General features: G+C 33.5%; 1 protein-coding gene across 2 annotated transcripts in view; it reads right to left on the bottom strand.

Moving 5' to 3' along the window:
• Nucleotides 1–2,695: 2,695 nt before the first annotated feature.
• LOC150110637 (mitochondrial adenyl nucleotide antiporter SCaMC-like) overlaps nucleotides 2,696–27,908 on the bottom strand; it is a 176,129-nt gene continuing 150,916 nt past the window's right edge. For both annotated transcript variants that reach the window (XM_090395393.1, XM_090395403.1), the window contains 3 exons: nucleotides 18,185–18,352; nucleotides 9,386–9,530; nucleotides 2,696–3,544 (listed from right to left, as the gene is read on the bottom strand). In XM_090395393.1, the coding sequence (XP_090251519.1) occupies nucleotides 3,372–3,544; nucleotides 9,386–9,530; nucleotides 18,185–18,352 (486 nt within the window). In that variant the 3' untranslated portion in view covers nucleotides 2,696–3,371. The remainder of the gene's footprint in view (nucleotides 3,545–9,385; nucleotides 9,531–18,184; nucleotides 18,353–27,908) is intronic.

Here is a 27,908-nt window from a genome sequence, read left to right as displayed (position 1 = left end):
TGAATGTGCATTTATTGGGAAAAATGTATATGACAAAAACATAAACAGAATTAAAATGCCATGAATAGAACAACTTAAATAAAGGATTTTGTAATGCTAAATGGGATATTGAGATAAATATAGAACTGGATATTAGTAGTATCTTGATTTTTTAAATACACAACTAAAACACACAATTAAATTAATGCAGATAAGAAGATCAGTGCTTAGAGTTGAAACATCATGACCATGTGTCTATGTGAAAAGGCAACAATTTGCATGCTTTCACAGATGAGTGAAGATTTATTAAAAGGCTGAATTCCAAATCTTGTTTAGGATGACATCATTTGTTTGGATTAGGATTTTTGGAGTATACTGTGTTGATTCCAGAAAGTGTCTTTGGGATTTAAATCATACTATATGTAGTAACTTTATTTTAAGCAAGGTGATGGTCTTGCATCCAGCAATAAAGGTTATCTACCATTTAAGGATATTCACAAACACTCATGACACACCAAATTTATACCCACAACCTGCAAGTTGGAGGCTAATTTTATCCACTAGGCTTTGGACCAATTAGCACACAAACAGAAGGCTACATCACCACATAAAACAAATGAACATGACTCTTATTCATAAGTAAGCAATGATCTCCTTACCTACAGGTCATTCTTTAGTTTAAAAATGTACTGGACATTTGTGGTGCTGAGCTTAGATCTAGAAAAATGTCACATATAACTTAATATGTTAATTTCGCTGTATTCTAAAGTATACATAGTTTACTTTCTAAGTTAGCATGATCCCTACTAGAATTATTTGATATCAATTTTGTAGCTGCAGTTTCCTCCTTCAATATCATCCCTCCCAGCTGTATTTATGTATGAATGAAAGTGCTGAAAAATAATAAAAATGGAAGAACTGAGTTGTATATTTCGTACTACCAAATTTTTACCAGAGAAATCTACCATGCTTATGCTAAAACTATTCATGAAATTTGTGAATAAGAATTGAGAGATGTTGATTCAAATTTGCTTTGTCTCAAATTATTAAAACAGTTTTTTCTTCCCAACATTTCTACAATCCAATTACAATAAATGAATAATAAAAATCAAACATTTATAAAGTAATCACTTAGCATATATGAACAACACCTTTAACTACAAAAAAGCAAACTTCATTCAATTTTATTCTGAGAATGTTCTTATTGATGTACCAAAAAAAAAAAAAAAAAAAAAAAGATAAAAGGACAAGTTCTTTACATATGAAAAAGTATAATAAAATACTAAAACAATAACTTTTTGTGCAATAAAAATAATTTACAGTGATTATATTCTTGTGCTTTTATCTGATAGTAAGATAAGGCATACTTGAGTTGGCTAAATTATATTTATGACAATACTTTCAAACAAGATCAGAAATCTTTGCCTGTTAATTAAAACAATGCTGTATTGTGGAGCTGTTTCCATAAAAACTACCATCTTGAAAATAAATATACAATCATCCACTTGGGTTCTGTTCAGCCCTAAGATAACTATGGTTATGATTCATTATGTGTTATTCCTATTCACACTGGATAGTCCCCTCTCTTGTAGAATATGAAATTTGAAAGAGAAACTGTTGTGCCTGAATTGATTCTCATATTAAAATCTGATATAGCTCTCAGAACTAATACTCTGTGTTCTTTATGGATTCAAAAGTTTCCAACCCAAGGATATGCCACTCATTTTTCTTATGTGACAAAGAGTATGTGCAATGCAGATCAACATTTGAATGATTTAACATAATATGCTAGAACACAACAACTTGTGAGATTATGCAATATAAAGAAAAGAATGTCAGTGATTCAGGAATAATCTGGGTTTCATAAACAAATCTGATTTCCTTTTTTGCAAATTTTCTACAAAATGTGGTGAATAGTCACTAATCATATGGAACTTGATGCTCCTTTAAAAAAAAACAAAACAAAAAAATTATAATTAGAAAATAGTATCCATCCCCACAACTCATACAAACTACACATAGGCAATGTTATGACTATAAAAATAGACAATTTTCAAATGTACAAAACCAACTGATATGTTATGACACAGCTAAAAAAAATATATATATTTATCTTTTTATTTTATCTTTTTTTAAAAAAACATTAAATTGCAAATAATGCATAAGCATGATATTTAACAAACTATTATAAAGTTTGATATAATTAATATCTCAGGAAAAATTTATTCATGCAATATATTAGTGTATGGATAATGGCTTCTCATCTCTTTCAAAGTTTACCACTGACAGATGAAAATTTTATAATCATATATATAAAAAGCACAGAAAATTAAACTGGAATCACAATTCAACAAAAAGCAGTCTATTAACAATACTTCAAACAACTGTGTTCTATATCACCTCCCTTGGAAGACTACTTTGATAAAATACAACTTACCATATATATGCTATAGTGCATCAGAGACAAAACTGAGTTAAATAATATGTCTTAAAACACATTATTATTCTAAGTAATTAGCTTATATAAAAAAAAAAGTCCTTAAAATATATATAGAAAAAAAATGGATAACAAAATGGAGGTGTCATAAATTAATAATCTAACATAACTTATCAACAATTTCTATCATTATAGTGCTCTGCACAACAAAAAAAAGCAGTGATTTAACTTATTTACGGTGATGTATCTACAGTAATAAATTAATATCAACACAACAAAAACATTAAAAACTAATAATGTTTATTAAATAAACAATGGGTTACTTAGTTAACACATTAAACATTTCTTGAAAGTTTACAATCAACTGATGTGCTGCTGAAAGGAAATTTACTTTTTTCCTGAAACAACAAAAAATTCTGGGTGTGTAACACAAGGAAGCTTTAAAATTCTATAGAAAAAAAATTATGCTTCAGATAAATGATACAATAGTAAAATCCAGTATTGTGGTCTTAACATAATCATCCCACTAGGATTCAAAGGTCATAAATAGTAAATTATATAATATATATACACAGCATCTGCGCACACACACACACACACACACACACAGAGAGAGAGAGAGAGAGAGAGAGAAAGAATAATCTCTGAAATGTTTAATGTTCTTTAAAAATGACACTGGCTTTTAATGTTCATGATGTTAAGAATTTAAAAACAATTCTTAAAAAATGAGTTCAGTTATCTACAGCAAGAAAATTAGGTCTTTGGCCTAAAGCAAAGGAATGGTATTGATAAGAATGATGAACAATAACTATTTACAACACTGAATATTCTCTTCACTGTTTGTAGTGGTGAATATGTAGCCATATCTAACTCTTGTTCTTAAATGAAGGTGTTTCAGCAAGGTGAACCTTAAAATTTATACTTTAAAACCTAAGAAACTAGGCACTTTTCCCTATTAAGTCATGGATACGCCTAAGGCCTGACGAACATTTTCATAAACAACATAACTTATACCAACTGCAGGTGCTACCTTCAAGAAGTTTGGTGTAATACCCCTGTAAAGTCCAAGATATCCTTCCTTTTTAATTATATTTCGAAATACGTCAAGCATATTATCGGATCGTGTCTCTATAAAAAATAAAAAAATACTTGTAAGTAAAGATCAGCTTAAACATATAACAAATTAGTATAATAATAATAATAGCAAGAAACTATAAATAGAGAGAGGACTATCTGTAAAGCTTTTCAAATGAAAGGGGTTAGCCTGTCGGAGAGATGGCTTGTGTTCTCTAACTGGTTTCCAAGTTGAAAAACCCAAGTAACAAACTATTCCTTTAGTAGGAATGAAAAGAAAAGTCTACAGTCTGCAGTAGTGGAGGGTGGGCTGGTAATTTCTTTAAGAAGAACATTTTCCACAAATAAACTCAGCAGTTTATGGTAAGTGAGTTTGCTATGGTAAAGCTAGTTGACTGCATAGTCAACTATCAATGGAGCAAACACTGTTATAGCAAATTATCTCACAAGAAAATATTATCATGTGTTCAAGAAGTCTTGAACACATGATAATATTTTTTTAAAGGAACTGTGCAATGGAAAATTTTCTTCTATAAGAAACCTATTTCTTTAGTGCTTAACACTGAGTTGACTGTTATATTTTAGTGTTTGTTATTTTATGAGTTCACTCAAAACAGTTAAAGAGAATTTTCATTTTTCTCAATTTATTAAATAATATTGTTATATTCAACTAAATTCTGTCTGTTTATTTCTTATATCTTACCAAAACCATGAAAAGGACAACTCTTAACCACTGTATACTATAAGTCATTCACTGGCCAAACCAACTTCTAGTTTTCACATGCAACAATTTAAATACAGTGACATTATTTTTCATGGAAGCATGTCAACCATTTTCTCAATGTGCAAAACTGACATGACCACTACAAATTTCATCAATATGTGAATTGACCCTATGTAATGCACACATTACAAAATACAATAATATTTTCAAGAGCAGACACCTAGTTTCAACTTGATTCAGTTGGTCTCACATATCTTGCCAGTCTGGTTGGCCTTATCCATTTTAGTTTGAAGGCACTATCTATTTAAATGGATAGTGCCTTCACACTGACTATGATGCATTTGAATCCACAGTAAACATGTGTGTGAAGTTAGACATAGTAAGTTGTTGTAGACACGATAGGTAGTGAATGTCTAAATCATTAATATTCATGGTACTAATGTATGACAGGTTTAAAACTTCTCATGAGTGTGATTTAAATTAAAACCTCACGAGTAAGGGAGGATACTCATAAGTATCATGAGTAAGAGTCATTGCACAAGGATGTTGCAAAGACATATATATATCTATCAGTATCTCTGAAGTGGTGAAGATTTTAGAAAGTTGGCAAGAGTGAACATACAGAAATGGGTTGAGAGAAAATCTGTACTTTGAAATGAATAGCATAAATTTACTAAGAAAGTGTTCAAGTAACTTGTGTTAAGTTCTGAATTTTACTGAAAATTAATTAATTTACGTTTCATTCAGACTTAACATATGTTTGCAATTTTAACATATATCGACATATCAGATGTGCTAAATTACTTGTAACTTACCAGAAACATATCTAAATTGAGGTTATTTATCCATATTTTATGGTGTCAAATAAATATTGTGAATTTTCTGTGAATTAAGCTATGTTAATTTTGTATAAATGCTTGTAAATTTGCTGGGAGAAAAGTTAATCGGATTAGGAGCAGATGGCAAGAAAACAAGTACGCGTGCACCAAGAATGGCAAACATGCAGCCCCCCCCCCAACACACACACTCACATCGAGGAGCACGATAGGGAAGAGAGTGGCGCTACGTACTGCGAGACGTAGGGTGATTCAGGCAAAGGGGAGGGGAAAAGCAATGACGTAGAAAGAAAGATTGGCACGCAATTTAAAAAGAATAGCAGTGCCTAAGAGGAGGCTTTTTGGTTGTTTTTTCGCTTGGTGTTGGAACTTCCTTGCGGCACCTTCTCGCCCCATGCTTCGGCGAGATCGTCGAGACAAAGACTGAAGGAGTATGTTGTGATGTTCATGAAAGCTTGCCAGTCAACATTTAGCCCAGCGGAAGGCAGTTTCCGATTCCCCAGGAAATATCTGAGCCATGTTGAACCAGTTGGCGAGAAAACAACGGGAAATTACTTTCGGTGGCGGAGATATGTCCTGTCCGGACCACCAGTGGAACACTACAGATTATATAGAATGAGCCAGGAATCAAGAAGAGAAAGTTCAGTTGTGATGAATGAGATGGCCAAGAATAGTCCCCCAGCAAATGGTAATGTAAACTCTATGTCTATGTCTTGTTAAGTAACTGTGTTATGGGAGAAAGTTTGTAAATTTAGGAAGGACATTAAGTTTTGAGGTTATTAATTATGCTAAGGACTGTAGAAATAGTTAGATTTTGAAGCAGTGATAATATATAAAAATTTAATGGAATTAGTGCAGAAGCACGTGGAGGTTACTTTGTGATTGATAAGTGAATAATCCTTAGCCTTGAAGTGTATAATAGTGCATGGCTGTTCATAGATAGAATTGCATACTTGAGTTGATGTGTGTTGCATGCTATAAGAAATTTAGAAGGTTTTGATTATGTTCATTCTTTGATATTAATGAATTTATAAGTCAGTATCTATTTATAATGTGTAAATGTCTGAATTGAAATTAAATGTTCTTTTCTTTAAATTTAACTAGTGACTTGCCTGATTGTTTATTTCTACTGCACCTTCTCATAAAATTCGAACCACAGCAGGAGATAAATTGTTAGGGAGGCTACGACTGCAAAGTAACCCTAAGTGATTTAAGATAGTGTACAAAACTGAGTTTTGGTTCCTTGATTTTGCACTGTTCAATAATCTAGGATTCAGGGTGGTGCAGTATAACAGAAATTTTCTCTGAATCCGAAGAAGGAATCAGAACCAGTGCTGAAACAAAGGGGATCAGCATTGTCCAGTAGTAAACCCTTTGTCTTCATAAACAACGTGCACCATACTTAAGAGTGAATAATGGCCCTGAGTGAATCATAAGACAGATAGAAAATTATAGCATATTATTTAGATGAAACTAAGCTAGAGAGATTTAAGAAAAGAATAAAGTAAATATTTAAAGAGTGTAAGAAAGAAATTAAAGTAAATAAAATAACACATATAACAAACATATAAACATATATATAACAAAAGGCATAAGGATTATAACACTTGCTTACATTTTATAATAACGTTACAGTTGAGTTAGACAAGAGGAATGGATATGGCTTACTTTTGGAGATTTTGCTAAGGCTTTGAAAGAATTCAGTATGGAAGGCTGTTATATAAGTTGCAGGATATAGAAGTGGATTATAAACCTCAGATAAGAGGATGGATGATAATAATAATAATATGAAAAAAGTGCAAATTTGAGGTGACAAGTGGTGTACCTCAGGGATCTGGTCTTAGTCCATTGTTATTCAGTCTTTACCTTAATGACACTGGGAAGGATTTGACAAGAGACATATAGCTGTGTGCTTAAATGCAAAGACAGGCAGGGCAATCAGGAATGCAAATGACATGAAGCACTTGTAGAATGATTTGAATAGGCTGGAATTGTGGGCATGTGAAAATGGCTGTCATTTCAATGTTAGTAAATGTAACGTTATGCACTCTGGCATAATGAGATATTGAATGATGTATTATATTAGCAGGATCATGCTAGAAGAAACTGACCAGGCTGGAGATCCTGGAATTTTAGTAAATAGAAAGTTATAGTTAAGGAGCCATATAGCAAAGATTACAAATGCAACTTGCAAGATAATTGCAATGCTAAACAAACATTGACATAAGGATAAAGAAGCCATTTTCTCTCTTTAAATTCACTGATATGACCTCATCTGGACTTTTGTGCACTGATGTAGTATCCTGGTTTCTGAGGTGATGCAGATACAGTGGAAAGTGTGCAAAGGCAAGTGTTGAAGATGATATTAGGACTACGGAATCTAGATTAATTATGAGAATAGACTGAGAATTTGTGGACTGTTGACACTAGCAAGAGAAAGAGAGGTGATATGATAGAGATCTACAAACTTCTGAAGATGTTATAAGATACCAGTAGATGGCAGTTTTCATTTTATAGAAGGCAGGATAAGGATATCCATGGAAGTTGAGAATGAATGCAATCAAGGAAGGGATGAGAGCTACATTTTTCTCTCAGAGAGCAGTATGTGTGAATGGAATGGCTCGCCTTTGGTGGTGAATGCAGGTAGTGTGAATGAGTTTAAGAAAACGTAAGGCAGCTGGGGTGGGTGATGTGTGGCCTCCCTTAATGAGTTTCTGACTCCCAAGAAGCCTCTGATAATAATAATAAAGTATTCCAGAAAAACCTCAATCTAGAAATGAGTTTTCTAAGCTATTTCAGACTTTCAATAATCAAGATAGTCTCAACACTGGACAGTTAAATTAATGTACCACCTAAACATAAAAGTCCTGTAATGTAACTAAAAAGATTTTATTTTTTAGTTACATTATTCAAAAAATATTATACAAATTGCATTATAGTTTTATATCAAAACTTCACACGAATGAAAAAACAGGAATAAAGTAAAATAAAACAAAAATTCAATATACATACAATAAAAAAAGTGTTATATCTTGTTTGCATTATTTGATTCCAAAATACAAAAATAACTGCACACATTATTGTTCTGACTATTATAACTTCTAATTCAATTTTTGATGAGGAACTATTTTTGCTTCCGAATGGCAAAAAAACTTTTCTATGAAACAAACGTTTTATATTCCTGGAATATATTATATTAAGGCTTAACTAACTTCAGTAAAGAGCAGCATTTTATCAGCAAGAACAAGAGGATGGACACAACATAAAGATTGCTTGTTTTGCATGAGAATAGGGTAGTTTACTCAGAAGAGAGAAAATCAACTTCTTATTAGCCAAGAATTAATAAGAGAAGTACTGAAATAATTTAAACTGTAAGTTAAAAATCTTTAAACTAACTAGTTATCAAATTGAAAAGGAGTTCAGTTTGTGAATATATAATTATAAATACATTATAGATACATATTATACACATACATAGAATTATAGATACATAATTTTGTTGGATAAACACATTTTGTTGATTAAAAAAAAGTAAACAAAATATAAAATATGCATGTGAAAAACAAGTTTTTGTTAATTTCCTAGATACAGCTAACTATGATTCTAAAAGACTCATAAGAATACCCGATTATTTTAATGGTATTAACACCAAATGAACTATTTTATAAAAAAGATAGTTATCAACTGGTTTATATTTTGCTGAATTTCAAATCAGCATCTTCAGAGCACAAAGCAGTATGTTATAATTTATATGTGACAATGAGTAAGTGAAACAATTCAAACTGTAACAGACAAAAGATCTGAAGTCCTAATTTGGTGCCCTCTAATGTTGTAAATATGAATAATGCTTTTCAGTCTTTTGCATTTCCTCAGCAGATCGCAGAAAGAATTATTAAAAAAAAAAATAATTGTTTCACTTACTGTCGCATATAAACTATAACATGGTGCTTTGTGTGCTGAAGATGCACATTTAAAATTCAGAAAAATATATAAGCCAGTTAATAAACATCTTTTTTTTTTTTAAATATAAAATAGTTCACTTGGTGTTACTAATACTGTTAAAATAAGTTATGAATAATATTCAACTCCTAAACTTGTCTATTAGAATACCTGTTTATTGTGTATAATCAGATACAGTTAATATTCTTAGGGTGGTACTCTGCCTGTGAAGCTTTAGAACAAGACTTTTTGACAATTTGTTTTTAGTGAGTTTGTTATAATGATGTTTACTATAGTGAGAGCTGACTGTATTTCAGTACCTACAAATTAACCTTTCTAATATAAATTTAGCATAAAATGTGAGGTACTTCTAATATCATTACTGAAACTACATACCTTGTGCTTGTAAACGAGTTCTTACTAATGCTAAAGGATAACTAGCAATTTGACCACATGTACTACTAACAGTTCCACATGCTAGAAGAATAAGAACACCAGGGTGATCAACACCATGTCGTCGCAAGTACATATTCTTCAAGCTCTAAAATAAATAATGGATTTTTTTTCTGTTACTAACAGAAAGTGGAGAAACTATGAGAGAAAAAAAAAAAAAATCACAGTGAAGCATTTATGAAGACACAACAAACATGTAAGAATAATTACTTCACTTATCACATTAAGAAAGTAACATTCAACGTTTCAACCTCTGTATTGAGATCATTGTCAGGAAAACACACATGTACAAACAACATGATGCTACACTATACAAGTAAGATGAATCTAAATGTTGGTTAATCATTTACCCTAACCTGACCTCTTGTGGAAGGAAAAAAAAAAAAAAACACTACATTAAGCAATTCCTAAAGTCCTCTTGTATTAAGATTTTCTTCTGTTTGGGGCTGTTCTGGATGCTATAGGGTTGAAGATGGGCCCTCCAAATTCTTGGAATAATTAACCTACCATTCATGTTGTGTCTCCATAAATTCTTCACTATGAATGCTGACCACCATGTAAAAGAAAGAATTAAAAAAAAAAAAAGCTAACATGCTGCTTAGCAAGAATTTTATTAACTTCAGTTTATTAAATCTGATTGTTGTAAATATGAATACTGCTTTCAGTCTTTTGCATTTTCTCAGCAGATCTTAGAAAGAATTAATAAAAAAAATATAATGTAGTCAGTTTTTTCTTCTTCTTTAGTCTTCTTGATCTTAGTAACACACTAATTATTTCAATATAGTACTGGCACTTCTCTGGCTCTTTATCTCTCTTTTTTTTTTTTAATTTAATTTTTTTTTTTTTTTTTTACAAAGACAGCATCTCTGTTCAATTCTGCTGATACTGAGTTTCTTCCAATTACTTACTTTGTTAAATAATCAAGCTCCCCATGAGAACCTTGTTTAACAGGGTGATGCTCCAGAAAGCAGAGTATTTCATCATGTTGTATCATCACTTTCTTTTTGGTTTAAACCAGTGTTTTTCAACCTTCTTTCATGTGTGCCCCATTTTTTAATATTAGTTTTTGTGGCATCCCCCCACCTTCCACCTTGCAATTCTTGTATTGAGACACTGACAAAATCCATAAAAGTTAGCAAAACAAATTCGGAATTAATTAAAATGTTTAAATATTCATAGAAATTTAAACACGTCATGAAATCTTTCAAAAATTGTATACATCTAGCATCACTGCATAGACCTTTGAATCATATTGACCTTTTGGAAACATTTGTGATTTAATCAAGGGAAGTCTGAAATATTCTGGAAATGTTTCTGCAAGTATAAATAAGGCTTAAAATGGCAAGACAGCAGTAACACTGCAACAGTGAACAACAGTGAGAAGTTGATGGTCAGCATTATTTTACTCCTATTCGCAATGACTGAGATACGCAGTATAAAAACAATCTTTTCTAGTGTAGAAAAATGAATAAATTTTTAATTGGATGTAAGCAGGCATCTAATGACTATGGACGTCAACAAAATCAGGTTCACAGAATATCACTCTGAAAGTAAAATCAAGAACGTACGCCGTAGAATATTTAGATTTTGGTTTTACAAAGACTGAAGTAGATGATGAAGAAAGACCACTGTGTTATTTGTTCGAAAATTTTGGTGTCTGACAACACGAAACTGAATAAACTTAAAAGACATTTGGAAACACTTCATAGGGAGTATTGTTAACAAACCATGAGAGGTCTTTGATGCCAAACTGAAATGTTTTGAAAAGCAAAAAACTAGCACTGAAAAAGCTTTGTCTGTAAATAAAAAAGCTTTACTAGCTTCTTACAAAGTTGCATATAAAATAGCTAGGTGCAAAAAGTCCCACACTATCGGAGAAGACCTAATTCTGCCAACTGCGATTGATATTGTGGAAACTATGAGAAAGTTTTACTAAACAACTACAGTGCATACCTCTATCATATGATACTGTCGCTCAGCGAATTGGTGATATATGTGAAGATATGCAGCAACAACTTTTGTCGACGCTTTGTTAACAATTATTCTCAATTCGGCTCAACGAGGATTGTCATTAAATTGCATATGTTTGATTTTGCTATGGATTATCAGCAATTAAGGAGATATTGTTTTGTAAACCAATAAAAAGAAGAGCCACAGAACCTGAATTGTTCAAACGATTTTATATGCAAGGCAAACATACAGTAAAAAAATTGTGTAGGAATTTGCACTGATGATGCTCGAGTTGTCTGGAAAGTTTAAAAGTTTACAAGCCCTTGTGAGGGAAAAATTCCCACAATGTATTTGGACACATTGTATGATTCATAGAGAAGCTCTTGCTGCAAAGGAAATGAGTCCTGATCTAAACATTGTGTTAACAACAGTTATAACCTTGGTGAATTATGTAAAAAATGAGACCCTTAAAATCAAGACTGTTTTCTGAACTTTGCAAAGACATGGCTGGATCGGAACATTCAGCATTAGTATTTTATCAGAGGGGAAAATGTTCAAGTGTTTACAAATTAAGCAATCTTCTTGGAAGAGGAAAACTATGAAGAAGCAGAGAGGTTTAGAGACCATTTATTTGTGATGAAATCAAGCCACTTGATGGACATATTCGAAAAACTAAATACATTAAACCAGCAATCCAAGGTAAAAATATACATATCTTAGAGATGAGTGACAAAGTTAATGCTTTTTTGTAAAAAAACTGAAGTTATGGAACAAAAAAGGCTAAAGCAACAAAAATTAAAAATGTTTCCAAATGAGGATGAATTTATCACAATCTACAAGGGCAGAAGAGCAACACAAAGTTTTATTTGCAACTAATGAAAATCATTTAACAATGTTGACAAAGAATTTCAGAAACTATTTTATAACCAACGACAAGATAATGGCAATGCACGAGGGGTTAGAAACCCATTTCAAATTATCCCTGAAGGTTTCTCAATTGAAGAAGAGGTACAATTTATAGACTTTATGTCAAGTGGCAAAATCAAAAGACAACATACATCAAAATCACTGTTTGAATTTTGGGCCAGTGTTGATGATGAATTTTCTGCACTAAAGTCAAGAGCTTTTCATGCACTTGTGACATTTCCAAACATCTTATTTTTGTGAAATCGGGTTTTCTGCAGTGTCTGCCTTAAAAACAAGATGTAGATCTCAGTTAAATATAGAAAGGAAACTAAGAGTGTCAATTTCCAATGTATCACCATCATATGAAAAGCTTTGCTCTGTAACACAGGCCAAAGGAAGCCATTAATTTTTAGATTCATTGTTACTGTTTAGTTTTAATTAGTTGCTCAGTATATTTTGCAATACTGATATGTTCCTGTAAGTGCAACTAGTTTATTCAATACAGGGATTTCATACATTTTATTATTTTATTTTCAGAGTATATTTTATGTTTTTGTTTTATATTGTTTTTGTATCAATAAATAGCTTCATTAAATGCCTTTTGTCTTGATAAAATTGTTTTTCAGTTTTTCCTTTGATTTCCGCTTTCTTTGTGCCCAGCAAAGGGAGCGCATCCCATAGGTTGAAAATCACTGGTTTAAGCTAATACAGAAAATAATATTAAGCCAACTAAGTTTCAAATTGTCTATCCTTATTCTTTTAGTATCCTAGTGGATATTTATTAATGGGACACATCACAAGAAAGTGATTCTTCTTGGATTAAACCAAATTATAAAATGATGGTACAACATAACAGAATTTCATGCTGGCCTGGGGCACCACCCAGTTAAACAAGGCTCACATTGTTTTCCCCAGGGAACTAGAGTGAACAGTTTCTATTACAATTTCGCTGTTCACCAGAGTGAACAGCGAAATTGTAATAGAAACACAGCTATTGGAACAAATCCTAAAACACACTGCAACTCAACACCAGAAGAGTTCAAGATAGGTACTATCAACATAAGAAGCCTGAATGGCAAAGAAATGGAGCTAGCAGAACAACTGGATAAGTACCAGATCGACATAATAGGGGTGATTCAAACAAAAAAAAAAAAAGACAAAAACTGGTGAGATCTTTCTGAGCAATAAATACAAAATGTTATATTCAGGTAATGACAATAAAGAAAGAGAAGGAGTAGCCATAGTATTCAACACAAAATACGAGGCTAATCTTCTTGAATGGCAGGCAGTCTCAAGTAGACTGATATCAGCAAATATCAGAATGAGCAACTAGACAATGAGATTTATTTGTGCCTATGGTCCCACTGAAGGTTCTACTAAGGTAGAAGTGGAGGAATTTTTTGAGGCTTTAGAGAAAGCAACTGACACAATGAAAAAGGAAAAGTTGGTCCTTGTTGGGGATCTAAATAGCAGAGTAGGAAATGATTATCAGACATACAAAAATATTTTGGGAAAATTTGGAGAAAAGAGCAAAACTAATAATAATGGCATAAATACCTGTTGGATTTCTTCTCAGGAAATGGACTGGTTATTACTAACACAATGTTCCAACATAAAAATGCACAGAAATTCACATGGAGAGAAGAGGCAAGGAATAACAAAAGTCTCATTGACTATGATATTGTTGACAGTGATGTTTTCTTTCTGGTGAAGGACACTAGAGTGTACAGAGGATTTGAAATTGGAAGTGATCACCATTCAGTCTTGAGCAAGATAAAATCGAATTTCATATTGAAGAGAGGAACCTATAAGAAAGTTTTAAAACGAATAAAAGTTCAGCAGCTCTCAGATATCTGTAGACTAAAATACACAAACATTCAAGAAAAACAGAAAGAGTTTGAAAACAAGAACCAAACCGTGGAGATTTAGTGGCAAATCTTAAAGAAAACTCTGATTGATTCAGGTAGAGAGCCAATGTGGTGAGATTGTCTACAAGGATAGAAAAATCAAAACTCCATGGTAGATACAGGAAGTTAAAGAGGCAATGAAGGAAAGAAGAAAGCATATCAAAAGTACTTGGCAAATAAGTCAGCTTGTGCTCTTAGAGAATACAGAGAGAAATGTAAGAAAGCTAAACAATGTGTTAAACTAGCTAAACAAAAGTCATGGCAAGTCTTCGGTAAGAACATAGAAAATAAATATCAAGAGGGTGGCAAAATATTCTGGAGGCTGTTGAAAAAGCTAAACAAAAAAAGTTGAAAAAGTTGAAATGGAGCATTATATCAAGCAACACTTAGTCTTTACTTGAGTAGTAAGTCAGCAGTTAAAACTGAAGTACAGGAAAATCTGGTGTCAGACAAGGATGTATATTATCGCCTCCATTATTTATCTATATGGATCACATTATGAAGGAAAGCGGTATTAAACCTGATATCAAAATTGGAGATGTTAATCTCAGCTCTTTACTCTATGTAGATGATATTATACTTCCAAATACATCCAGTACAAGTCTGCAAAATTCCTGGACTAAACTGAATAACTATTGTAATAGATTTGGTATGAAGGTCAGCAATAAAACAACGACAATGAAAATAGCCAGAAGCATCGAAAATATCAACTGCATTATGAATAGAGAACCTATATAACAAGAAAAACATTTCAGCTACTTAGGCATGATTTTTAGTGAAAATGATAAATTAAATATAGAAATAGACAACAAAATCAACAAAGCTAGTATGGTAGGAAGTGAACTGAATAAATTTATATGGAATAAGAGAGAAATTAGTTAAAACACTAAATTAGCTGTATACAAGACAGTGGTCAAACCAATTTTAACTTTTTATGGATCTGAGAGCTGGGTTAGAAATACGAGGTCCGACAAAGAAAACGAGACTCCCACTCTTTATTCCTGTATAACCATATAGCTTGGGAATAGAGAGTGGGAGGGAAGAGACAAAAAGATGGTTATAGAGCATATTCTAACCCAGCGTTTCCCAGATTTTTTCTACGACAGAACACTTCACAAATCCTGAAATTTTCATGGAACACCTAGGTTATTTTGTAATGTATTAATAATTAATTATGGCATAATCATAAAGAGTATTAGTACACTTATGTATACGGTGTGAAATGTTGACAAATATAAAATTACATTTAAATCAGTTATCAATCACTGGACTAATAAAATCTGGTAGCATACTGTAGTTTCCTCAGGCCAACATCATTAAATTAATTTTTGCTGATTTTCATTGATATCCCATTCTGATACCAAAAATGTATAATATTATAAGTACTTATGAGTGAATGTAGACTTTTTCTCCTGTGTGCTAGTAGTTTTCCCCTCCTTTTGTACATCTTGGAGATTGCTTTGTAGGCTGGAGTGGATGAATCACTATCTGTTGCATCACAAACACCTTCAATAAGATATTTCTTAACACCATAAACAAAGTCCCTTGTCTCTTATTCACATTAAAATTTAAATCTGTAGGCCTATTACTTTTAAAAAATCACGCCACTACCGTTTCGAAACATGCACTTTCACCCTACAATACGAACTTGTGAAGAAAGTATTCAGTATTACTAGATTAGAGAATTGGATACAGACTACCTTGATCTTCAATTTCAGTGGAAAATTTTTTTTTTATACTTCCTTGCTGATTGGTCACTAACATTTGCAACACAGATGTTATTTCGTTCAGTTTTGAGAACAGAGGATATGCCGCCCATTGTTGTAATCGGCTTGCAGGCAATTTTTATGACCAGTCATAAAAAGCGGTATTCCCTTTCCCGAATTACTTCCATGTTTAAAAATGCACGGTTTGGTCACTGACATCACGGAACACTTATTCACTTTCCACCTAACACAATTTGGGAAACCCTGTTCTAACCTGTCACCATGAGACAAGGCTCAACTCCATCGCTTTACTCAGTACGAGTGGATGCATGTTCAAATATAGATGTTTTTTTATTCTCAGTTGGAAAATGTTGGAGTGCAAGAGTGAACAGCGAGTTAACATCAAGTTTCTTGCGAAACTGAAGAAATCCACGACGAAAATTTTCAATTATTGACTGAGGCTTACGGTGAAGAGTGCATGTCTCTTCCATGCATTTTCGAATGATGCAAACAATTTTGGAAGGCAGAAAAAGCGTAAAAGATGATGATCGCCCAGGCTGCCCACACACACACAGCAGTTACTGATGACAACATTAAAAAAGTGGAAGATGTAATTAGAAAAGACAGAAGATTGGGTGTTTGAGCTGTAGCTGAGAAAGTTTTTGAACAAGGAAAGTGTGCAATGCATTTTAACGGAAGAACTGAACATGAAGAAAGGTTTTGCAAAAAAGGGTTCCAAAAATGTTGTCAGATGAACAAAAAAGAAAGTTGAAGGAACTATGTTTGGACCTTTTGCATCGCATTAAGGATGAACCAGATTTGCTGAATTCGGTAATTACTCGTGATGAAACTTGGATATTTTATTTTTTTACATATGATTATTTTACATATGATCCGGAAACAAAGTGACAATCAATGCAGTGGAAGTAAGCAACATCTCCAAGACCAAAAAAGCATGTAGTCGTTCAAGGCCATGTCGATTGTTTTCTTTGATATTATCCAGGGCATTGTAATGGTAGAGTGGTTTCCCAGTGGCCAGAAGGTAAACCAGCAGTATTACCTTGAGGTTTTAATGAAATTACATGAATGCATGAGAACAACCAGAATTGTGGAGAAACAGTTGTGTTTCACACCAAAACAACATGCCAGCTCACAACGTTTTGTCTGTGAAGCAGTTTTTAGCTAATCACAACATCACTGTGCTTGAGCACCTACCCTATTCACCAGACCTGGCTCTCTGTGACTTCTACCTCTTCTCAAAGAAACTCATTTTTTGTCAGTAGAAGTTGTGAAAGCAAAAACGACGGAGATCCTCAACAGCCTTTCAGAAAATGATCTGCAGAATTGCTTTGAACGTTGGCAGCATCGTATGCAGCTGTGTGTCAACTCAGAAGAGAACTATTTTGAAGGAGATCATAGTTCATTTTCTCAATTTGTTAAATAAAAAAAAAAACAGGCATAGTCTCGTTTTTTTCTTTCTCTGTCAGACCTCATAAAACATGGACCAAAGACCACAGATATGAGAGTCCTGAGAAAGATTAGAGGCATGAACAAATGGCATCAGTGACAACATCATATTAAAAACAAGGATATTAGGAAAGAACTCGACATTGTTAGCAGAGCTAATCTCAGGTAGTATGATCACTTAAACAGAATGGGAGAGGAAAGATTAGCAAAACAAGTGTTCTCTGCCAAGTTGGCAGGAAAAAGACCCAGAGGAAGACCAAGTTATAGGTGGATTGATACAGTAAAAAGTGTCTTAGAAGATAGAAATGCAAGATCTGATAAGTTTTTCAACATATCCTGTACACCCCTTGAGGGCACATATCAGGAATCTGATGATGATGATGATGAATTCTCGATTACATGAATATTTGTAGATCTGAATGGCCTCTCAATCAGTATTTATGGATATATTTAAATGTTGACAAGTATTAATGATAACCATAATATGAAGGCAACAATCTGAATTTTTTTCTTAACAGGGAATGTCACATGTTTATATTTCAAAACTTCCTTTCATTTCTCTGATGCAGTGTGATATATCTATAAATGTATCCTAGGCCTAGTGGAGCAGCAATCAATGCTTCCTAAATCAATAAGATGCACTTGCACTTTACCAATAATCAATTTATGAGATTTCATTTTTTTTTTTAACCAAGAGTGAATTTCTCACTGTATTAAAGTGATATCAAATATCAAACAAAGAAAAAAATGGAACTCTAAAAAATAAAATCTAAACAAAAGTCTGAATTAATTTTTTCCTCCCTTACTTCATATGTTCCCAGATCAATACCAGCATAGGGAATGATGCCAATTAAATTAGGAATGTAGCCACGATAAAAGCACCGTAACCCTTCTCTCCTATAGATTTTACAAGCTGCATCCCACAATCCCGAATACTGTCCAGTGGATCGTAGAGCCAGTCTGGTTTTTAGCACCTGATAAGATGGAAAAAAATAATTTAGTAATAAAATGTAAAGCAAGCAGAAATAATTTATAAACTAACTTTTATTTTTAACTATTGGAAAATTGGTAGGTGTCCAGTCTCAATCTTCACCATCAACTACAGGTCAAAGAAATTTCTGTGGTATTCTATAAAAAAGATGGCATTTTTTGATAATTAGTACTTATTTCAATATACTTGCTTAAATGCAATAGTTAAGAATCTAAGTTTTCTGAGGGTAATAACTATTTGCCTGTGCCAAAGATCAACTAACTCAGGAATCAGTCTTTAATGATGCTTATAAATGACTAAATTTTTATTATATCTAATGCAATTTCCTTTAATTTGTACTTAACAATATATTTTTTTGGTTTATGATATCTTGTAGACCAAAATAAATAAACAATTTTGACAAATCTTTCCTTACCATCTAAAAAACTAAGCATTCTCTTCTGCTTGAGATGCCATTTTTCACCTACCTACTCAGCCATCCATGCAGCTACTAACTATGAATATATACAAATTCCGAATCTGCCTAACCTCAGAATACTGCTCCTATGTCCAACTTGGTGCACCTAAAACTTCTCAATGCTATCCTTAGGAAAGTAATTCAGCTCATTAATGATTCTTCCCTCACAGACTAACTTTGTCCACTATCTCTGAGAGGCAATGTTTCAGTTTTCTGTGTCCGTTCTAGAGCTTCCATGGTCACTATTCCATCGAGCCATTACTTCATTCCTCCACTTTGTGCTAGGCCTATTAAAACAAGAGTAGCTGCTATTTTATGCGATTGTAAACACTGAACATACTTCTCCTATTCCTCTTTATTCCTTCTACCTCTATCCTCTGGAACAACCTTCCTCATGAAATATTCCCAAATAACTACAGCCTGCAACCGTTCAAGAAAAATGGTTGTGTGTTCTGGGTACAGTAGTCCTGATGTAGCCTCATCAAGGCCTTCTTAATAGGTGAACTAATTTCTTGTTTTTAAGGAAGCCATTGCCACAACCTGTGTCCTTCCCAGCACTATATTATCCTCTGTGTTATTTTTTACAACCTTTAATACAGCCAATGAATTATAATTCTCTGTCAACCATACATTCATTTGTTTCTTGGAGGTAAATCCCAAAATATAGTACGATGTCTGGAACTTCAAGCCAAAACGTACTTTGCATTTTTGCAATACTGAATTAGAATTGATAATTATTTGACCTAGCATCAGTCTATTCAGATCTTTTTTCAAGTGTTCATAGAAAGTGATGCTTATCACTGACATTACATCATCAGCAAACATGATAAGTCACCCCACCTTCCTATGGCTTTTCCCTGTTTCCACAAATAAGGCTCTGGCAAGGTAAGTTTTGCCACTTTAAAAGTATACCTTAGCCAGATGGAGGAAATGCCAACTAACCACTAGGTGACTTTCAATGCCTGGTGAACTAGCACTACTGTGCTAACTATAAGAGTGAAGTAGCTATTACTGTATTTCATCTCTAGAATAGGATCACTAATTTTTGGCCTATTCCCCCCCCCCCCTTTTTTTTATGTAGTGTGGGCCTTGTTGTGCACTTTTGCTACCTAGCACTTCTCCCATCTGAGGGTAAAGCAGTTTCTGCAAGTCTGATGCCAGAGATTATATGGGACCCAGTTGGTAATACTTTGGGAAGCCTCCCAATCAGCTAATGAATAATCTCGATGCTGCTAGTCTGGGTATAGCAGCTCAAAGAAGGCCACATTTGAGTCCGGGCACTTCCTGAGTGGAAAATGTATCCAGAATGCCTCACTCCTTATTCTATAAATTCTCTCATCATTCCACTGAAAAAAAAAAGTGTAAAAAAGTTTAGTGCTTCTGCAGTTAAAAGTTAAAAAAAGCAACAAAAAATATCAAAAATATGAACAAAAAATTGTAAAATAAACAGATAAATAAAATAAAGACATATTCCACAAACTAACAAAACTCTATAAATTAAAGATGCCAAGAAATTATATTCTTGGTTTCATCCTTTATCCAAGTGTGCAAACAAAGTCTGCGCATGAAGTAACTTCATGACAAAGCAACTCGTATATAGAGGCTAATGACTTCACATCAATTGCTTTAGTATTCGACAATGAAAAGTATCTTACAGACATGTATAATACTAAGCATTATGGGAAGAGCCACTACCCAGAAGTGATACCAAGGTTGAATAATGCAGAAGTTATATTTCTATATAAAAGTAGCTAAAAGGTGTCACATCTTGTTATTAAATTCTCGTAGACAAGCTTATACGTTGGTTATGCATTACTAAATCACTTAAGGAATTGACAACGTACATAAGAATATAAATTAAATTATACTTTAATAAATATTCCGATATATCGGCAACGTCAAGTTGCCATCTTCAAAAGGAACTTACAAAAAAGGCATGTGCACATAGGCACTACAACACAGTAACTGAGAATGAAGTGAGGAAGCTATTGTTCTCCTAAAAGTCCTAATGGTGCCCCCTAGCAGGCTATGTAGGTATTCTTGGCTGTTGGGCTGAAGGTCTGCTGATGTAAGCCTCCCAATTTTGGGGTAGTCTCATGCAACCAAATTTGTTGAGGTTTTGAGAGTTTCTTAGGGCTGAGGCTGATTCCATGAATAGTCTTTCGAATTTGCACTTGCTATGGTGTATTACTGTAGCTTTCTTCTACCATACCTTTCGCTGTCCTGCCTGTTTGGCCAAAGTAAGCCAGTTTACAGCTGAAAGAGACCTGGTATACACCAGGCAGGTCTAGGAGAAGTGGTTGGTCTTTAGTGGAGCGGATAAGGGATGCCAATTTTCTGTATGGTCTGTTACAGGAGGTCAAGTCATGTTTTTTTAAGATTTTTTCCAAGGTGCCTCGGATGTAGGGAATGGCGATGGATTTAAAGTAATCCTTGTTGTGAAAGAGGGGGGGTGGGTTTGGTGGTTTCAATATTTTTTGGATTTTATGGGGGGGGGGGGGGCGGCCATTGGCTGAGAAAGTGTTGAGGATGTGATTTAGTTCAGTGTTTAGGGCCTTGTCGTTTGAACAGATTAGTTTAGCCTTTTGTATAGTGTTTTCACCACTCCATATTGTTGTGAGGGGGGGGGGGGGATTGTTGATGAATGTACCTGCCTGTATGGGTGGGTTTTCTATAAACTGAGAAAACCAAGGTTCCATCAGGCTAGCGGTGTCTAGGAAAAGGAGGCTGTTGTTTTCCTCTTTTTCCAGAGTGAACTTGATTCTGGGGTGTTGGTTGTTTAAGTGTGTTAAGGAGAGGAGTGTATCAGAGACTTGTGGCCAAATAGCGAATATATCATCAACGTAGCAAAGCCATATGGTTGGTTTTTGTGGGGCAGAGGCTAAGGCATCAAAGATCTCCAATACAGAAATTGGCCAAGGGTGGGGAGAGTGGTGAACCTATGGCTGTCCCCCTCTATTTATTTGTAGAGTTTTCCCTGCCAAAAGAAATAGCCTGAGTTCACTGTGAACTGAAATAGGGCTGAGATATCGGAGGAAATTTAGCATTTAGCTTGGATTAGCTCTAAAGTTTCCTTGAGCGGGACATTTGTGAATAAGGAGGAGACGTCAAAGCTGACCATTATGTCAGTATGTTGGAGTGTAAGGTTTTCTATGCTGGCTTTGAAGTGATCTGAGTTTTTTTATGTGTGATGGTGTGTTGCCAGTATAGTGTGTGAGTGCTTTGACCAAATGTTTTGTTAATTTGTATGTGGGGGGAATTAATGCCATCTACTATGGGACATAATGGCACATTTCCTTTATGTATTTCTGGGAATCCATAAATACTGGGGGGGGGGGGGTATAGGGTTGAACGGTTTTAACCTGTTAGTACTTCTACAGGCCAAGAAGTGACCTTCTTAAGGAGCCTATGAAGTTTTCTGATTTGTGAGTTGGTGGGATTGTATTCGATAGGGAGGTAAGTAGCCCTATCTAATTTAAGCTTACCTGTGTAGTCCGTTTGGTTAAGTACTACAGCCATACGGTGGAAGAAAGCTACAATAATACACTGTAGAAAGTTCAAATTTGAAAGACTATTCATGGAATCAGCCTCAGCCCTAAGAAACTCTCCAAACCTCAACAAATTTGGGAGGTTTACATCAGCAGACCTTCAGGTCAACCGCCAAGAACACCTACATAGTCCGCTAGGGGGCACCATTAGGACTTTTAGGAGAACAATAGTTTCCTCACTTCATTCTCAGTTACTGTGTTGTAGTGCCTACGTGCACATGCCTTTTTTGTAAGTTCCTTTTGAAGATGGCAACGTGACTTTGCCAAAATATCGGAAACCTCATATTTTTGGCAATTTAATAACAAGATTATAATAATCTTGTTATTAAATAAACTTGCAACATCTATCTCTAATTCAGAGTATTTTAATAATAAAGTGTGACACATTATTGTAATGATGCAATTGAGCCATCCAAATGGAAGCCAGGCTGAACAAAAGATGAGGTCAACAGCTTTGGTAAGAGACCACAAAACATGACAGCTATTTCAATACAATGCAAGTTTTTTTTTTTTTAATAGGTTTTGGATGTACTAATATTTGCTTGAAGTTAATTCAAACTTTATTATAAACAGAAAAGGAGATGAGATTTTGATGAAAGGAAACTGAATGGCCTTGGCATGTCTCATTCTCAATGAAACATGCCAAGGCCATTCATTCAGAGTGGAGAATGAATGTTTCCTAAGAAGGTTCACGGACAATTCATTGTGGAACAAATTTGCTGAAAATGTTATTCGCTAGAAAATTGAAATAATATTGCATTGATACCAATATATGAAAAGTAAATACAGTACAAGATAAATTTCACAGAATATAGTTTGTTTATGTATTATTTATTTAGATTTTAATTAGATTTTCATAATATTTTTATTCTTATATAGTAAAAGTAATAGTTTACTGATCGGCAAGTTTCCTAATTTCTGTTTCATCTTAAAAAGTTTAAATATTGTTTTTTACTAAGATACTACAGGTTCTGCTGATGGAATATTAATATTTACAAAAATGGAATAGGGTGGTTTAGGAAGAAAGGGCACCATATTTAAGAATATTTATTCTGCAAACCATTCACTATTTTTCTTCACACTTACACACCCATCCAGATGTGATATATATGTATGAATGTACCAAATAAAAAAAGAAAAGAAAAATAATTCATTTTTTCCTAATCAGTAACAAATTTATTGATAAGTAAATTTACATATTCGAGAATATGCAAATTTACATACTTCAAGAATTTTGAGACTTGCCAATATTCATTTGCACTTGTCACTGCATGTAACAAGTGAATCCGACACTGCTCGTTGAGCAGTGTCACTACAGATAAATTGTATGCTTGTGTGCATTATTTCTGTTTTGATATGAAACTTTTATTATCAGTGTGTGTTCATGGTGAGGGTGAAATATTTTTGGCAAAAATTACTTTTGCCGAAAATATTTCATTGTAATATTTTTGAAAAATATTTCACCCTCACCACGAACAGACATCAATAATAAAAGTTTCATATCTCACAGAAATAACATGCGCAAGAATACAATTTATCTGTAGCGACACTGCTCATCGAGCAGTGTTGGATTCACTTGTTACGTGCAGTGACAAGTGTAAATGAATACTCGCGAGTCTAAATGAAACTGACCGAAAGTGCTAATTCCGACACTGCGTTAGATCATAGTGCATTTGTTCCATAATCTAAAGCATTAATTGAACAATTCCAATTATTAACTATTCAATCAATGTCGAAACATAAGCTGTAACCTTTAACATGTTGTATTGCATTTATATAATGTTGTAAGCATTGTTACTATTTATAAACATTTAATTTTTTTCGTTTTTTCCTTGCTGCAGTATCTATGTGCAAGCTGCCACTGATATACACAAACATTTTATCTGAACTAATTCAGAAGATGGGGTGTTTCAGTTATTGAATACATGTGCGTTTTGAAAATGACTCCACTTTTCCTACATAAGAAAGATATGTTGTACACTGTTATCATTTACAGAGCTAGTATAAGATCATAGGTGCACTTTTGATTAATTATATTAAAGAAAATGATAATAAAATTATGTAAATGCTATCATAATGATGAAAATCCGCATTAGCTAAATTGCCATCTGTGGCTGCAATACTGGTCTTTACCTTTTCATCCAATGCTGGTAATTTCAAATGCAGAAATTCATATATCACCTAATAACAATTACAAACATCCATGCCTATTACGATGTTTCGAATTCACAGCTCACTGGTGAGAGTGGATGTGCTATCTGGTCAATTGTTAATGACATGATGATATTTCTGGTTACAGTTTATTTTTGAACAGTTCACAAGAGAAGTAATTAATTATGCATTTCATTTGGGAGAATCTATCTATATATATATATATATATTTTTTTTTTTTCCAGTAAAGAAGATTAAATATAAAATTCTTAGTGTCATAAAATACTAGTATTGGAGGAAAAGGTAAAGTATTGAAGCTGAAGATGGAAATTTAGCTTATGCTGATTTACATCATTATTATGATAGCATTTATGTAATTTAATTATGATTTTCTTTAATATAATTACTCCAAAGTGCACCTATGATCTTAAACTAGCTCTGCAAATGTGCAATGATTTTCAAAATACACATGTATTCAATAACTGAAACACCTCACCTTCTGAATTTGTTCAGATAAAAAATATATCACACCTGGATGGATGTCTAAATGTGGAGAATAGAAAAATAGCTAATGGTTAGAAGAATAAATATTCTTAAATATTGTGTCCTTTCTCCCTAACTATTCTTAAATATTTTATTTTCCCTAATAACTATTCTAACTATTAATATAACAGTTAATAGGAATATGCAAATAGTTAACTATAAATATTAGTTGGAAATAACCATTATCCCTAAATATACTTAAACATGGTGTCCTTTCTCCATAACCACCATATCCCAGTTTTGTAAAAATTAATATTCCATCTACAGAGCCTATAGTATCTAAGTAAGAAAGAATATTAATAACTTTATATGGAATAAAAAATTTCAGAACACTAAATATAATTGAAATAATAAATAAAACATAAAATATTTCTTTTTTCCATATATGGGAATGACATGAAATAAGATTTCAAATTTTCTCGCAATGAATTTTCTCCATGATGAATTGTCCTGACATGTTCTAATAATAGCTGTTTCAGTAATGTGCTTAGAGCAAATGTTTGCAATAGAAGACTAAAAACAATAATCCAACTAATAAAGTTGCTGTTCTTATTATTATTTATGCTCCTTAGACATTTCAGGACTCATCATGGGAAAGTCATTTTTATAGTCACTCTCAAATACCTATTACACTTCTCTTTGAACACAAAAAGAGGTATTATTATATAGGTATCTCTACAGAGTCAGAAGACTCATCATAGGAGATACATTATTCATACAATATCTATCATACCTCCTCCTTAAACTTATTCACTGATGAAGCACCGACAAACACCTCTCAAAACTTATTTCACCCATTCACCAGCCTCCAAGCAAAAAATCAAGTCTTAACACCCTTGTTAATTGCACTCTTACACAACTTCCACTAGTGATCCCTTGTTATCTCCCTTCTTGCCATGTACTGAAAAGTCTTCAGTGTCAATTCTATAAAACCCTTTCACAACCATCTCTTTCCCTTCAACTTCTTATGCCATGGCTCTGCTGAAAGCTGACTCCTCAAAGCTTGTCATAATCACCTACTTTATAATGCCACATATATCCCTTCTTAAAAGAAGTTTCTGCATGTCTGCAATCTTCCAGACCAAGACTACATGATCACTTTCTCCAAGTGGAGGCATGACAGTTCAACACTCACAATATAATGGCAGTCCATTCCATGCACTCACTCACCATGAAAAGAATCTGGACTTCACATGCTTCCTAACCACACACTCAGTTGGTTTCAGGGACGACTTCAAGTTCTGCCAGCACCAGCTAAAAAGCTGCAATATCACACTTATATCTATAATTATCCCTTACAAGTACCTTTTATCAACTTGTATATTTATATATCTCCTCTCATCCATCTATTCCTCAATCTCTGAACACAACATTTACTCAATCTGTCCTCATACATGCAATTCCATAGACCAATTATCATCTTGGTCACCCATTAGTGGGTGACCAAGATGATAATATCTGTGCATAGTAGTCCAAATATCATCTTATCAAAGCTCTGTAGAGTGGGAGAATAACTTTTTCCTTATAAGGTAGTGTTCTTTTCGAGTGCAATTATCCAATACAGTGACTTAATACCTCAGCAATATTGCTCCTAAATTTTAATGCACTGTCCACTATTGACTACAAGTCTCTAGCTTTATTGACTATATCTAGCAAATAATAATTATGCTCTGCCTCAATATCCTTTTGTCCATAATGCATAACCTTATATTTTGACACACTAAAATGACCCTCATAAACATTTATCCAGAGAATTAGTTGGTTCAGGCCAGCTCACAGGGATTCAGTATCAGGTATGTTACTTATTCATCCCAACTTAGCACCGCCAGCATACAATCGGACGTCTCGTCCAACTAGTTAATCCCCAAAATCATTAATATATAAGTTAAATAACAATGATCTGAAGTACACAACCTTATGTACACCACAGGTCACTAATTCTTTTGGACTCGGCACCTCCATATACCACTTTCTGATACTTGTCAATCAGCAACTCTCCTATCCACATCATAAGTTTATTTTGCATACCTATTTGTGTGTTTTTATAACCATCTCTAATGTGGAATCCTGGCAAATATCTTGAGCAAGGTCCAGAAGTATTGTGGTATATCCATTTGAATTATCTAACTGTGCCCTCGCTATTATAGAGCATGAGAAAGAAGAACTACTTTAAACAAATCAACTGTCATAGAGGATAGAGAATTTCAGTACTGCCTACCCACTTCTGGATGTGATCTCTAATAAGTCTCTCCAAAACACTGATGACAACAACAGAGATACTGATGGGTATACAAGATTTGTTCTTCTCACCACAGCTATCTTTCTTAGCTTACTCTTTATGCTGACCATGAGCCTCATCATTATTCTTTTTGTGATATCAGATCCACATTTTTTTAATGTAGTTCTTGCTTAAATCCATCACATGTTACTTAAGTAGTTATCCCTAGTAATTTCATAAATTCTTGACCCCTCGTTGCGGATACTTTCTCCTCCCTCCAATCTATATCGTCATAGCTAAAATAGATATGAGGATAATATATGAGGAAAATAGCCTCATAGCTACTATAGAACAGGGGTCTCAAACCCAAACGGAGCAAAGGACCAGTCAATTAGATCATCGCTTCCCAAACTGTGGTCTGCGGCCCCCTTGGGGGCCATAGGTTTTGTTGACAGGGCAGTGAAATAATGAAGACAAATCTAAAACATTTTAAGACGAAGTAGAGTTTTTTTTATCTTAAAAGAAATGTATTTAATTTTTATTATTTCTTTTTTGTCATTTTTTATATTTTAATGGAAAAAATCACACATTGGTGTTGGTTCACAAATTTTGCTTCCTGCGT

The sequence above is a fragment of the Typopeltis vanoorti genome, chromosome 1, assembly GCF_054136105.1.
Source record: "Typopeltis vanoorti isolate ZY-2024b chromosome 1, IOZ_Tvanoo_1.0, whole genome shotgun sequence".
Taxonomy (NCBI): domain Eukaryota; kingdom Metazoa; phylum Arthropoda; class Arachnida; order Uropygi; family Thelyphonidae; genus Typopeltis; species Typopeltis vanoorti.
The sequence above is the reverse complement of the archived record's forward strand: the minus strand, read 5'-3'. Positions and strand labels throughout refer to the sequence as shown.